The sequence below is a fragment of the Mirounga angustirostris genome, unplaced genomic scaffold (genome assembly GCF_029215605.1).
Source record: "Mirounga angustirostris isolate CCGP_5_RB_7025 unplaced genomic scaffold, mMirAng1.0.hap1 SCAF_12, whole genome shotgun sequence".
Taxonomy (NCBI): domain Eukaryota; kingdom Metazoa; phylum Chordata; class Mammalia; order Carnivora; family Phocidae; genus Mirounga; species Mirounga angustirostris.
The window spans coordinates 101,668,810-101,681,171 of record NW_026991720.1 but is presented as its reverse complement, the minus strand read 5'-3'; the positions used below and the strand labels follow the sequence as shown (position 1 = coordinate 101,681,171).

Sequence of the window (12,362 nt, the reverse complement as noted above, 5' to 3'; positions counted from 1 at the left end):
TTCAAGACCCCGCTTTCAGTTCTTTGGGGTAAATACCCAAAAGTGGAATTGCTCAATTACATGGTAATTCCATGTTTAATGTTTTGAGAAACCACCATACTGTTTTCCATAGTGGCTACTCCATTTTAAATTGCCACCAACAATACACAAATACAATTCCTTGCATTCAAGGAATAAACCTCACTTGGTCATGGTGTATAATACTTTCAATGTGTTGTTAAATTCTATTTTTTAGTATTTTGAGGATTTTTGCATCAGTATTTATCAGGGATATTGATCTGTAGTTTTCTTGTAGTGCCTTTGTCTGACTTTGGTATCAAGGTAATGTTGGCCTCATAGAATGCGTTTGGGAGCATCCCCTTCTCTTCAGTATTTTTGGAAGAGTTTGAGAAGGATTGGTATTAATTTCTCTTTAAATGTTCTGTAGAATTCACCAGTGAAGCCGTCTGGTCATGAGCTTTTCTTTGTTGGGAAGTTTTTGATTATTGATTCTCCCTATTAGTTACAGATCTGTTCATATTTTCTGTTTCTAAATGATTCAGTCTTGGTAGGTTGTCTGTTTCTAGGAATTTGTCTATTTCATCTAGGTTACATAATTTGTTGGTGCGCGTTGTTCATAGTACATTCTTATCCTTTTTATTTCTGTAAATTTGTTAGTTTGCAACCTCAGGAGTTCTTTGGGTGAAATCTAAAACTGGCCCTCATACATGGAGGGCAGAGAGAGAACAAATAAAGAGGCAGGTCACCCCAGATGGGTAAGTGGCAGGTTTAATAAGAAAGAGAACTTACATACAAGGCTTGTCTTGGGGGCTGCAAGACAAGTAGATCTCCACACCTGGCTTTTGGAATCCTAAAAGTCTGTATAAAGACCTTAACAGGGTTCATTCATATTACCATCCAGATGGTCTCAACAACACCTTACTCTGGGCTACATTCTTGAAACAGCTCCTGCTGGGGGAACGGTGGGCAGAAAGTACATTTCTAGGACAGGGGAGTGGGTGAGAAGCCTCCCATGCCAGAGTCCAGCTCACAGGTAGTCACATCCTCTTGACGACTCCTCCAACAAATATTAGTTGTTCTGTCCCCTTTCTCATTTATGATTTTAGTTTATTTGAGTCTTCTCTTTTTTTTCTGAGTCCATCTAGCTAAATGTTTGTCAATTTCTTTTTTATATTTTAAAAAAACACCTCTTGCTTTCATTGATTCTATTGTTTTTTTCTTCTCTATTTTGTGTATCTCTACTCTGATCTTTATTTCCTTCTTTCTGCTAGCTTTGGGTTTAGTTTCTTTCTTTCTTTCTTTTTTTTGTACTTCCTTAAGTTATATTTAGGTTGTTCATTTGAGATCTTTCTTCATTAAGATAAGTGTTTATACCAATAAACTTCCCTCTTAGTTCTACTTTTGTTGAATCCCATAACTTTTGTTGTATTGTGTTTTTGTTTTCATTTTTCTCGAGATATCTAATTTTCCATGTGATTTCTGCTTTGGTTATTCAGGGGTGTGGTGTTTAATTTTCCTATATTGGTTTGTAGTTCATTCCATTTTGTTGATTTCTACTTTGATTCCATTGTGATCAGAAAATATACTTTGCATGATTTCAGTCTTCTAAAAATTATAAAGTCCTATTTCATGGCCTATGATATAATTTGTTCTATAGAATGTTCCATGTGCACCTGAGAAAAATATGTGTTCTGCTTGGGTATTCTGTTGGATAAAGCGTTCTGTATATGTCTTTTGTGACAGATTTTTGTTTGAGTTCTTTATTTCCTTATTGATCTTTGTCTAGTTGTTCTATCCATTACTGAAAGTAAAATATTGAGGTCTCCAATTACTAGTGTAGAGTTACTTCTCCCTTAAATTTTGTCAATATTTGCATCATATATATTGAAGGTCTATGTTTGGTGCATATAGATAAAGTAGAGAACAGAGAAGTAGAAAAAATCAACTAAACCTGAACCTGGTTCTTCGAAAATAACAAAATTGACCTATCTTTAGCTATATGGAGAAAGAAAACTCAGAGAAGACCACTAACAACGGTATTTTAGATGTTGAAAAATGTATTTCTAACCATTAGAGGAGGGAAAACACATGAATAAGAAAATATACATAGAATAGTCCTTAAATCTTTCTGTTAAAGTTTTGTTTCTTTAAAACATTGTAGAAATGTTTTATAATAAAAATAATAGGGCCTATGGAAAAATAGTGTTCATGGCAGATCCCTCCAAACTCACTCAATTTCATGGGTTACATACAAAACCAACTCACGATGAAAATATCAGTTTCAAACATGTTACATCTCTAATAAGTGAAGAAATAGCACAGTGCTTCCCTTTACAAAGGACTTGATATTTGTTTGGTGGCGTGAAAGTGGTGAAGTGAGATGGTGCATTATGAGGAGGAGGTGTGTAATTGCTGGTCCCAAAGGTGACCCTTGGCAGCTCACTCCTTCCTGTGAGTGCCTGCCACCCTCCTACCATGAGGTGAGGTCTGTTTCCTTCCCATGTTGATTCTGGGCTCTCACCTATATTAGCAACCATGCTGCAAGTGGAGACTTTTTTTTGTACTTGCAAATTGGGATTGGACCTCTTGGGATCTTCCTCTGGATTCTCAGTCACTATTTTGTGAAAATTCTATAAAGGCCCATAGGGGGAAAGAAAAGTAACAAAAAACAAGGCACTGGTCAGCAGACCCAGCTCAGCTCCCTGGTAACAGTCAACACCCACTTGCCAGCCAGTGAGTGAGATAATTTTGGGCCTCTTGAGCAATCCCAAGCTGTAGCACATGACCTACAACACCCAGACCAGCTTCAGAGTACTGGGAGACGACGAATGGTTGCTTAAGATGCTCGGCTTTGGCGTGCTTTGTTTGGCAGCAGGAGACACTGAAACGAGGTAAGGGAAATGACATCATCATACTTAGGCATGGATGTCCTGCCCTGAGGTGCATAGCTGTAATTCAATGTCCTGTTCCCTATCCCCCTATCTCCTACTCTGGCCTAAAAATCAAATTTTAGGTTCTGTTGTTTTCCTATTTTCCTCCTTTTCCAAAGCAGCTGCTTCAGTGGAACCTCAAAGTGCCATCCTGCTGCTGTTGGCACAATAGTCTTCTGAGGGTTTCCTTCAGTCAGCTGGATCACAGACAGAATTATCCTTATTCTCAAACCTGGAATGATCGTGGGATTCAGCACTGCCTCTCTCACTTTGCCTTCGCCTCTTGCCTCTACCTCTATTTTCCCTCGCTGCTGTGACAAGGTACCACAGACTCAGCAGCCCCACACAGAACCCATTTATTAGCTCCCAGTTTTGTGAGAAGACAGGGCAGGCTCAACTGGCTTTCTATTCAGGATCTAACTGCCCAAACCTGCAGTGTCTGGGAAAAATCTACCTGAGGCTCATTCAGGTTGTACAGAACCCGGTTCCTTGCATTGGAGGTGTCAGATTCCCCGTCCCGGACAGCCAGGGACACCCTCGTCCTGGAGGCTACCTGTGCCCCTTCGCAAACGGCCTCCTCTGTCTTCCAAGTCAACAGTGGTGTATCGAGGCTTTCTCAGACTCTAATCTTCCTGACTTCCCCTTTGTCAAGGTTTGATCAAATATTATCTTCAGGAAGATGTTCTTAACTCCCCACAATCCAGCTGGGCTAGTATTCTTCCTCTGCACTCCCACAGCGCACAGAGAACAAGTATTATTACAGTTGCTACACGACCCTGAAGCTATCTACTAACATGACTGTATTTTCCACTTATTCATGAGCACCTCAAAACCAGGAACCCCCTCTTCTGTCTTTGTGTACGCATCTACTTCCATTTACAACACAGTAAATATTTGTTGTAGTCTGTGTGCATATTCGCTAGTCTCTTAGGACTTCTATCATTAGATAACTTATCTGCATAGTAACCAGACTCCTCTGTGGTGCCACCATCCCTAATACATCCCCTACATGCTCATCTGCAGATTCATAGTACTCAACAGACTTCTTCAAATAATGAGTAGTAACAAATAATTCTGCACTACTACCATTATCCTAACATGTAAATTCCAGAGCTATTCAGTTCTCACTGCTAAGAAAAGTTGTTATATAATCCATTGAAATGTCAGTTCACATCACACAGTGTGGCTTTCTCATAGGAAATATTTCTGGTGGAAGAAAAAGAAACCAACAACAACAAAAAAAACCTCTATCACATTTTTAACCCAAAGCACATGCATCTTTGTTTTCAGGTTGGACAAGCCCACTCAAAGTTACTCCTTTACCACCTCGTCATGAAGCATGCTCAATAAATCACACGTTCTCATTTGATGAAGAAGCAACATGTACGGTAAGATTTCCTGACTGGATGGCGCTATACAATATTTGTAATTAATTTCTTTGTCCGTGTGTCTGATATTTTATGTCCTGCAAAAAAATAGCTGCCATTTATAAAGTACTTCTTACGTGCCAGGAGCTGTGTGGACCTTCACAGTGATGGTGTACTGTGTCTCGTCTTGTGCCTTCCTACAGCGAAACTGTGGGGAGGAATGAGTAGTAAATGCTGGTAGTGCCCAACCCAGACGCCCTTTACTGGCAAGGGCATCCTCTTCTAGGGGCACTGAGTGGTGGCCACACAACAGCAGACAGCCACCAGCCTGGAGGACTGCATCCTGCCCCAATGTCCCCTCAGACTTTGGCCCACGGCTGACCGACTTCCTTGAGGAAACAGATCTAAATCTAAGCTGGATCCTGCTGAGACCACATTGTCACTAGCCTCTTGCCCTGGTTCTACCCTACTCTTCACCTAGAGTGCTCCTATAGTGTACGACTTGAGCAAAAATCCTGTTTCCATCCCTGCTTCTGGACAAAGCAGTGTTGTTATCCCCACTTTATCTGAGAAAGCTAATGCCCAGTGACATTAACTAATTGACTTTTAACCCCACAGTAAGTATGAAACCAAAATTTAAACCTAGGCATCTTTCTAAATTTAAGGATTGTGTTATTAACCATTTTTCTGTGTGGATTGTATAGTCTCTAAAGCCTGATATTTAAATGACTTGAAGACCCCAAGGGGTATACAGATATCTCAAGGTTTTTCTTTCCTAAAAAAAAAATGACTTTATTGTGATATATTTCATACACACAAAAGTCATCCATTTAGAGTGTTCAGTGTTTTTTCTTATGTTACAGAATTGAGCAATGTCACCACAATCTAATTCTAGAACATTTTCATCACCCCCAAAAGAAACCCCATACCCATTAGCAATAAAGATATGAACACTTTTAAGGAATCAGTTTCCATTTCTGTATGTCCCTTCCGAAAATTGATCTGCCTGCGAACTTATCTGCGGTTGTAGTGTTAGATTTATTTCTACTTTCCCCATCTCTTCCTTCATGATTACCCATCCTAATTTTACCACAGAGGTAAATATTACAGATATTAGAGATAGAATAGAGGAATATTAGTAGAGAGGTTCCCATTGAATCAGATTCCAAGAACACTAAAGATGAAGTCAAATAGCAAATTTAGTCCCTTCTTTATGAAATATTACTAAACATGTAGAGAACAGAAATAGAGAAAAGACACACCAGCAAGAGAATAGCTACTATAAAGATTTACTTTGAGATAATGGTGTAATTGAGAAAATGGTGTAAATGATAGATTTGAGGCTCTGAAAACAAACGTTTCATAAAGAAATTGAAGATACATAACATACAGAAGTGGCAGCCTATAAAGACTAATCAGGAAGTGGAAAAGATGGTGTATTGAAGAAAAATCCAGACACCAATGAAAGATTATACTATGGTATCTATGATAAACCAAAATGATGATGAACAGTAATATGAACCACCAGAAAACGAGGAGGCATAAATTTCAGATACTGCTAGAGAAGATTGGGACACAGGTTCAGAAGAATTAATTGTCTCCCTGATGATGAACAGTAAGAACACACAGATTTCAGAATCTTTGTCTCTACAAGAGGAGGACCAATCTTATCCACACATTATCCAGCAACTGTATCAGTGCAATACCCACAGGACACAGGTGAATGTGACAGATCTTGTGAATTGCTGAGAAGTTCACAATAAAAGATATTTTAAAAGAATTGTTGTCAATTCTAATTTAGTATACTTTTTAGAAGTGAAAAATTGATGTGATTTTGTATTCCTATATCCCTTCTTTTTGACAGTAGATCCATTGGGATTTTTTTGTTTTTCTTTATTATTATTATTAACATATATGTATTATTTGTTCCAGGGGTACAGGTTTGTGATTCATCAGTTTTACACAATACACAGTGCTCACCACAACACATACCCTCTCCCATGTCCATCACCCAGCCACCCCATCCCTCCCACCCCCCTCCACTCCCAGCAACCCTCAGTTTGTTTCCTGAGATTAAGGGTCTCTTATGGTTTGTCTCCCTCTCTTGTTTCTTCTTGTTTCGTTTTTTCCTCTCTTCCCCTATGATCCTTTGCCTTCTTTCTCAAATTCCACATATCAGTGAGATCATATGAAAATTGTCTTTCTCTGACTTATTTCATTTAGCATAATACCCTCTGGTTCCATCCACTGCAAATGGTAAGATTTTATTTTTTTTATGGTCGCATAATATTTCATTGTGTGTGTGTGTGTGTGTGTGTATATATATATATATATATATATATATATATATATATGCCACATCTTCTTTATCCATTCATCTGTTGATGGGCTCTTTCCATAGTTTGGCTATTGTGGACATTGCTGTTATAAACATTGGGGTGCAGGTGCCCTTTCAGATTACTACATTTGTATCTTTGGGGTAAATACCCAGTAGTGCAATTGCTGGGTCATAGGGTAGCTCTATTTTCAACTTTTTGAAGAACCTCCATACTGTTTTCCAGAGTGGCTGCACCAGCTTGCATTCCCACCAACGGTGTAGGAAGTTTCCCCTTTATCCGCATCCTTGCCAACATCTGTCATTTCCTGACTTGTTAGTTTTAGCCATTCTGACTGGTGTGAGGTGGTATCTCATTGTGATTTTGATTTATATTTCCCTGATGCCGAGTGACGCTGAGCACGTTTTCATGTGTCTGTTGGCCATTTGGATGTCTTCTTTGGATAAATGTCTGTTCATGTCTTCTGCCCATTTCTTGATTGGATTATTTGTTCCTTGGTGTTGAGTTTGGTAAGTTCTTTATAGATTTTGGATACTAGCCCTTTATCTGGTAAGACATTTCCAAGTATCTTCTCCCATTCTGTCGGTTGTCTTTTGGTTTTGTTGACTGTTTCCTTTAGCTGTGCAAAAGCTTTTTAACAGTAGATCCATTGGTTTACTTGCTTGTTCGTTCTGTCTCTAACATAGCTCTTATTCTTACTTATGTTTATATGTGATTTCCAGAAAAGATACGGAAATTATACCGATCATGTAGCAGCAGTTGATTTGGCAAGGATTCAATACTTATTAGGATATAACATTAAAAATGTTAGATGGATTTGGGTGACCTCTATGCTAAACATAGATTTTTTTTTTTTTTAATCTGTAAAGGCACTGAAATATCTGTTCATGACTCTTGCTGATAGGAGTCATTGTAAACTGTGTGGCAATTAACAAGAGAACAGGATATTGGGGGATTTAGTATAGACAAAACTACATATAGTAGAATAAGACAGCACAATTAACAAATTGGCCTAATAGACATATATAAATACATGTTTTTGCAAGGACCATTAATAAAAATGACCACATACTGTACCATAAAACAATGAGAAATTTTTCAAATATTTATTTTTAAATTTTTTTTGGCTTAGATATTTATTTATTTTTTTATTTTAATTTCAGTGTGATTAACATACAGTGTTATATTAGTTTCAGATGTACAATATAGTGATTCATCAATTGTATACATCACTCAAATATTTTAAATCATACAGAGTATGTTTTTTGACCAGAAGACCATTATGACACATCAAAACACCCTAGAAAATCATGTATTTGGAAATGTAAAAATATATTTATGAATGAGTCATGGGCCAAAGAAAAATCATAAAGGAAACTAGAAAATATCTTGAACTGAATGATAATAGTGATATAGTAGCAAAGTGTATGGGAATGAGGTACAATAATGCCTAGAGGAAAATATGTAATCTTAAATGAATATGTTGTAACAGAATGAAATCTCTGCAGAGAAGGAATTAAAAAGCACCATGATTTGAGGTGGCAGTCTTTGAACAGCACTGACTGTGTAAAAGAAGTTTAAAGGAAAGAGTCACCGTTTGGAGGTTGGGTGATGAAAAAAAAAAAATGAGGGCAAGAGGAACAATTAATATTCTGAAAGACAGAAGGAATGAATTGAGTAGAAGTTACACAACCCCTCTGGTAACAATCACCTGCCATAAGAAAACAGCTTCATTAGAGAAAGTGCTGTACTTTGCTACACTGACAGAAGGGGGCAGCATTGAACTAAAAATATTGCAAACCACACCAAATCCATCAAATGAATGGACGAAAACCAGATAAATGTTTAAAGAAACTAACAAAACAGAAAATAAAAATCAAAATACTTTAATGAAAATAAGAGTCAAAAGAAAAATCAAAATAAGCACCAAAATAATAGGAATACAAAATACCAAATCAACTACAAAACAGAAGAAAATCATTTGAGGATATGAAAAGCTGTCTTCATACAGAAATTTAAAAAATAAATACAAATAAAATTGACAGTGAAAAAATAAATGGAAATTTCATTTAGAAAATAAGAATTACACTGTGCGAAAGGGAAAAGAGATTCAAATAAAATTTTAAGAAGGAACAGGGGTACCTGGGTGGCTCAGTCAGTTAAGCATCTGACTCTTGGTTTTGGCTCAGGTCATGGTCTTGGGGTTGTGAGATCAAGCCCCGCGTCTGGCTCCGCACTCTATGGGGAGTCTGCTGGAGAGTCTCTTTCTCCCTCTCCCTCTGCTCCCCTCCCTCCACTCACACACTTGCTCACCTTCTTTCTCTCTCTCTAAAATAAATCTTTTAAAAATTTTTAATAAGGGACTTTGAGGAAAGGCAAGAAAGCATCCAACAGAAAAAAAGAGATGAAGAGTCAGTTAAAAATATCTGAGTGAAACTGGTTAAGATGGAAGAAGAAACAATATACATGTGCATGGAATTCCTGAAGAAGAAAAGCGAATCAACGGGATGGAATTAGTAGGTTCAACCAGGGTTTGTCAGCCTTGCAGCATTGACATTTTGGGTTGGATCAGTTCTTTGCCATGGGAGACTGTTGTGTGCAATGTAGGATAACTGGCAGCATTCTGGCTTCTGCCCAGTACATGCTGGTAGCACCCTTCCTGGTGGATGAAAGTTCCTTCTCCAAAGCTAGAAAATGAACAGCAAAGTAAACCAAAAGAAAGTACAAAAAGAAATTTAAAACAAAAAATAAGAAAAGACATTAATGAAGTAGAGGAGATGGAGTATCAGGTGCTCCATTTCCTTTTCTGCCTTGAACATATAATAAATTGGACAAAATATGAGAAATAATGGTTTCCAGACACTGGACAAAAGGTAGTGAAGGACTGGAATGTCTAATGGAGTGAAAATAACCATGTGAACGTTACAATTTCACCAGCTTACTGCCTGGAGGCAGTTTCTGAGTTACAGTCCAGGGAAGCGAAGTCCATGCCTTCTTGGGTTGAGAAGACAGAGATTGGAGTTCTGGGTGTCCAAGGCATCCGGAGTTTGCAGACTATGGTACCAGAGAGGAGGGAGTTGCAGAGAGCTGGGCAAGAGAATGTGCACGTCTGTGAGCACTCATCTGGGCACTGACAAAATGAACCTACTAAAGTTGAGAAAAGATGTTCTCTAGAGCACTGCAGGATCATGATTGTCCTCTGAAGCTCAAACAGGGCATGGGATGGTCCAGGTCCCCACTTGTAGAACACAGAATATCAGGCAGAATCTTCAGAAGGATATCACTTTTGTAGTCAGTCTTAATTAGCCCTACTCTAATGGTTCCTGTGGACTTGCTTGAATAGGTTAAAAGCAGCCCCCAAAACACCCCGCTGATTTTTAATTACTTAACTTTGTGCTGGAGCAAAATCTAACACTATTTAAGAACAAAACAAGTTTTAGCAACCAATAACCTAAGATCCAAAATAGGGACTCAAAGGAAAGTAATTTTCATGCCAAGAAGTAGGAAAATATCACCCATAGTCAGGAGGAACAATAAATCATTATCACTGGACCTGGAAGTGGTAGATACGAAGAAACAAGCAGACGAGGATGTGTGCAAACAGCTATTACAAATATGCTCCATATATTCAGATGGCAGAGGAAACCACAACCATGGAGGTAGGGAAAACTTGTGATGTAAACAAGACTCAAGAGGACATTGAGACATGAAAGACACAGAATCTAAAATGACACATAAATGGATATAGTTTTAAGAGCAGGTCAGATACTGCAGGATAAAAGATCAACGAAATTGAAAACATAGCAACAGTTATCCAAAATGAAATAGGAAATGAATAAATAAAGTATCAGTTAGCTGTGGGATGATATCGAGCTGTTTAATACACATGTAACTGGAGTCCCAGAAAAAAGGGAAAGTGGGAAAAATGGGCAAGCGATGGCCCGTGTTGTTCCTAACTAATTATAAATATACAGACCTAGGAAACTCAACAAATGCCAAGCTGTATAAAGATAAAGGAAACTATGCACATAAATTATGGAAAACAGTGATAAAAAGAACATCTTAAAACAGCTAGAGGAAAAAATACATTAAATACAGAGGAACACATATAAGAATGATAGTAGGCTCTTGTCAGAATCTGTGCATGCTAGAAGAATATGGAAACACATATTTTAAATATCAAAAAAAGTTAATTAAGAATACATTAACTAGTGGGGCACGTGGGTGGCTCAGTCGGTTAAGCGTCCCACTCTTGGTTTTGGCTCAGGTCATGATCTCCAGGTCTTGAGATTGAGCCCTGCATTAGGCTTCATGCTTAGCAGGGAATCTGCTTGAGATTCTCTCTCTCCCTCTCCCTCTGCCCCTCTCTTGCTTGTGCTCTCAATAAATAAATAAATCTTCTTTTAAAAAAGCAGCATTAATAAATTTCAAAAAGAAAGGCAGAGTAGACATTTTCAGGAAAATAAAGTTGAGGGACATATTGCCAACAGACCTGAAGGAGGTTCTTTAGTCAAAAGAATATGGTGTATGTGGAAATTTGAGTTTATACAATGGAATGAAAATGAGGTCAAGAGAAATGCTAAATATGTGCGTAAATAGAAAACACTATTTTTCACTTTGAAAGTCTTTAAATATCATTGACTCTTTAAACCAACAATAGTAGCAATGTATTTTGGGGGTATAACACATGCAGAACTAAATTGTGTAACAAAAGTACATGGGAGGTCAGGATGAAAATAGGCATATGCTATTGTAATTTTTTACACTATTCATGAAGTGGTGTAATATTATACTTTAAACCCTAGAATTAAAGATGTATAAGTCTTAGAGTGACAGTAATAACAGAAGCCAATCAATCAATCAATCATAGGCAATAAGCTAATAGGGGGAGACAAAATGAAATTTAAAAAAGAAAAAAAAAACATCTCAAATAATACAAAAGAAAGTCACATAAAAGGCAAAAGAACAGATGAAACAAACAGTAAATAAAGCTGTATTTAAACCAAATTATGTCAGGTATTATATTAAATACAATTTAACACAATGAAATTGAAAGTCAGCAATTTTGATGCTGGATAAAAAATCAATACCCAACTATATGCTGACTACAAGAAAACCCTGTTAAATAGAAATAGAAGTGTAAGATGGGAAAATCATCCCTATTTTCTTACTAAGTTGTTCTGTAGTTTAAGTGAAATCCAAATCAATATCTTAGCTGTATTTTTATGGAATTTGACAAGTTCTTTATAAAATACATACAGAGAAGCAAAGTATCAGAAATGACCAAGAGTATTATCAACAAAAGGGAGAAAATCAATGGCCATTTATGCACAAAACTCTCAGCAAATTAGACTCGGAAGGGAACATCCTCAGTCTGATACAGAGCATCTGTGAAAAACCTGAGGCTAAAGTAAATAATGAAAAAAGACCGAATGTCTTTTCCTTAATATCAGGAAAAAAGGAAAAAGTGCCTGCTATTACCACTATCATTTTCCACTTAGTGGAGGGGAAAGTTATTGCAGAAAGGCAAGAAAAAGAAATAGAAATCATAAATTTTGGAACGGAAGATGAAATCCCTCTCGTGTAGAGATGACATGCTGATATTTAGTTTGTTGGTTTTTTTTTTTTGAGATTTATTTATTTATTTGAAAGAAAGAGAGCGAGAAAGCATGAGCAGGAGGGGCAAAGGGTGAGGGGGAAAGAGTCTCAAGCAAACTCCACACTCAGCA

General features: G+C 37.4%; 1 protein-coding gene across 1 annotated transcript in view; it reads left to right on the top strand.

The window, feature by feature from the left end:
* Positions 1 to 12,362, top strand: part of SPMIP7 (sperm microtubule inner protein 7) — a 54,943-nt gene that overhangs the window by 3,364 nt on the left and 39,217 nt on the right. The window contains exon 2 of the mRNA XM_045865154.3: positions 4,221 to 4,318. Within this exon, the coding sequence (XP_045721110.1) occupies positions 4,221 to 4,318 (98 nt within the window). The remainder of the gene's footprint in view (positions 1 to 4,220; positions 4,319 to 12,362) is intronic.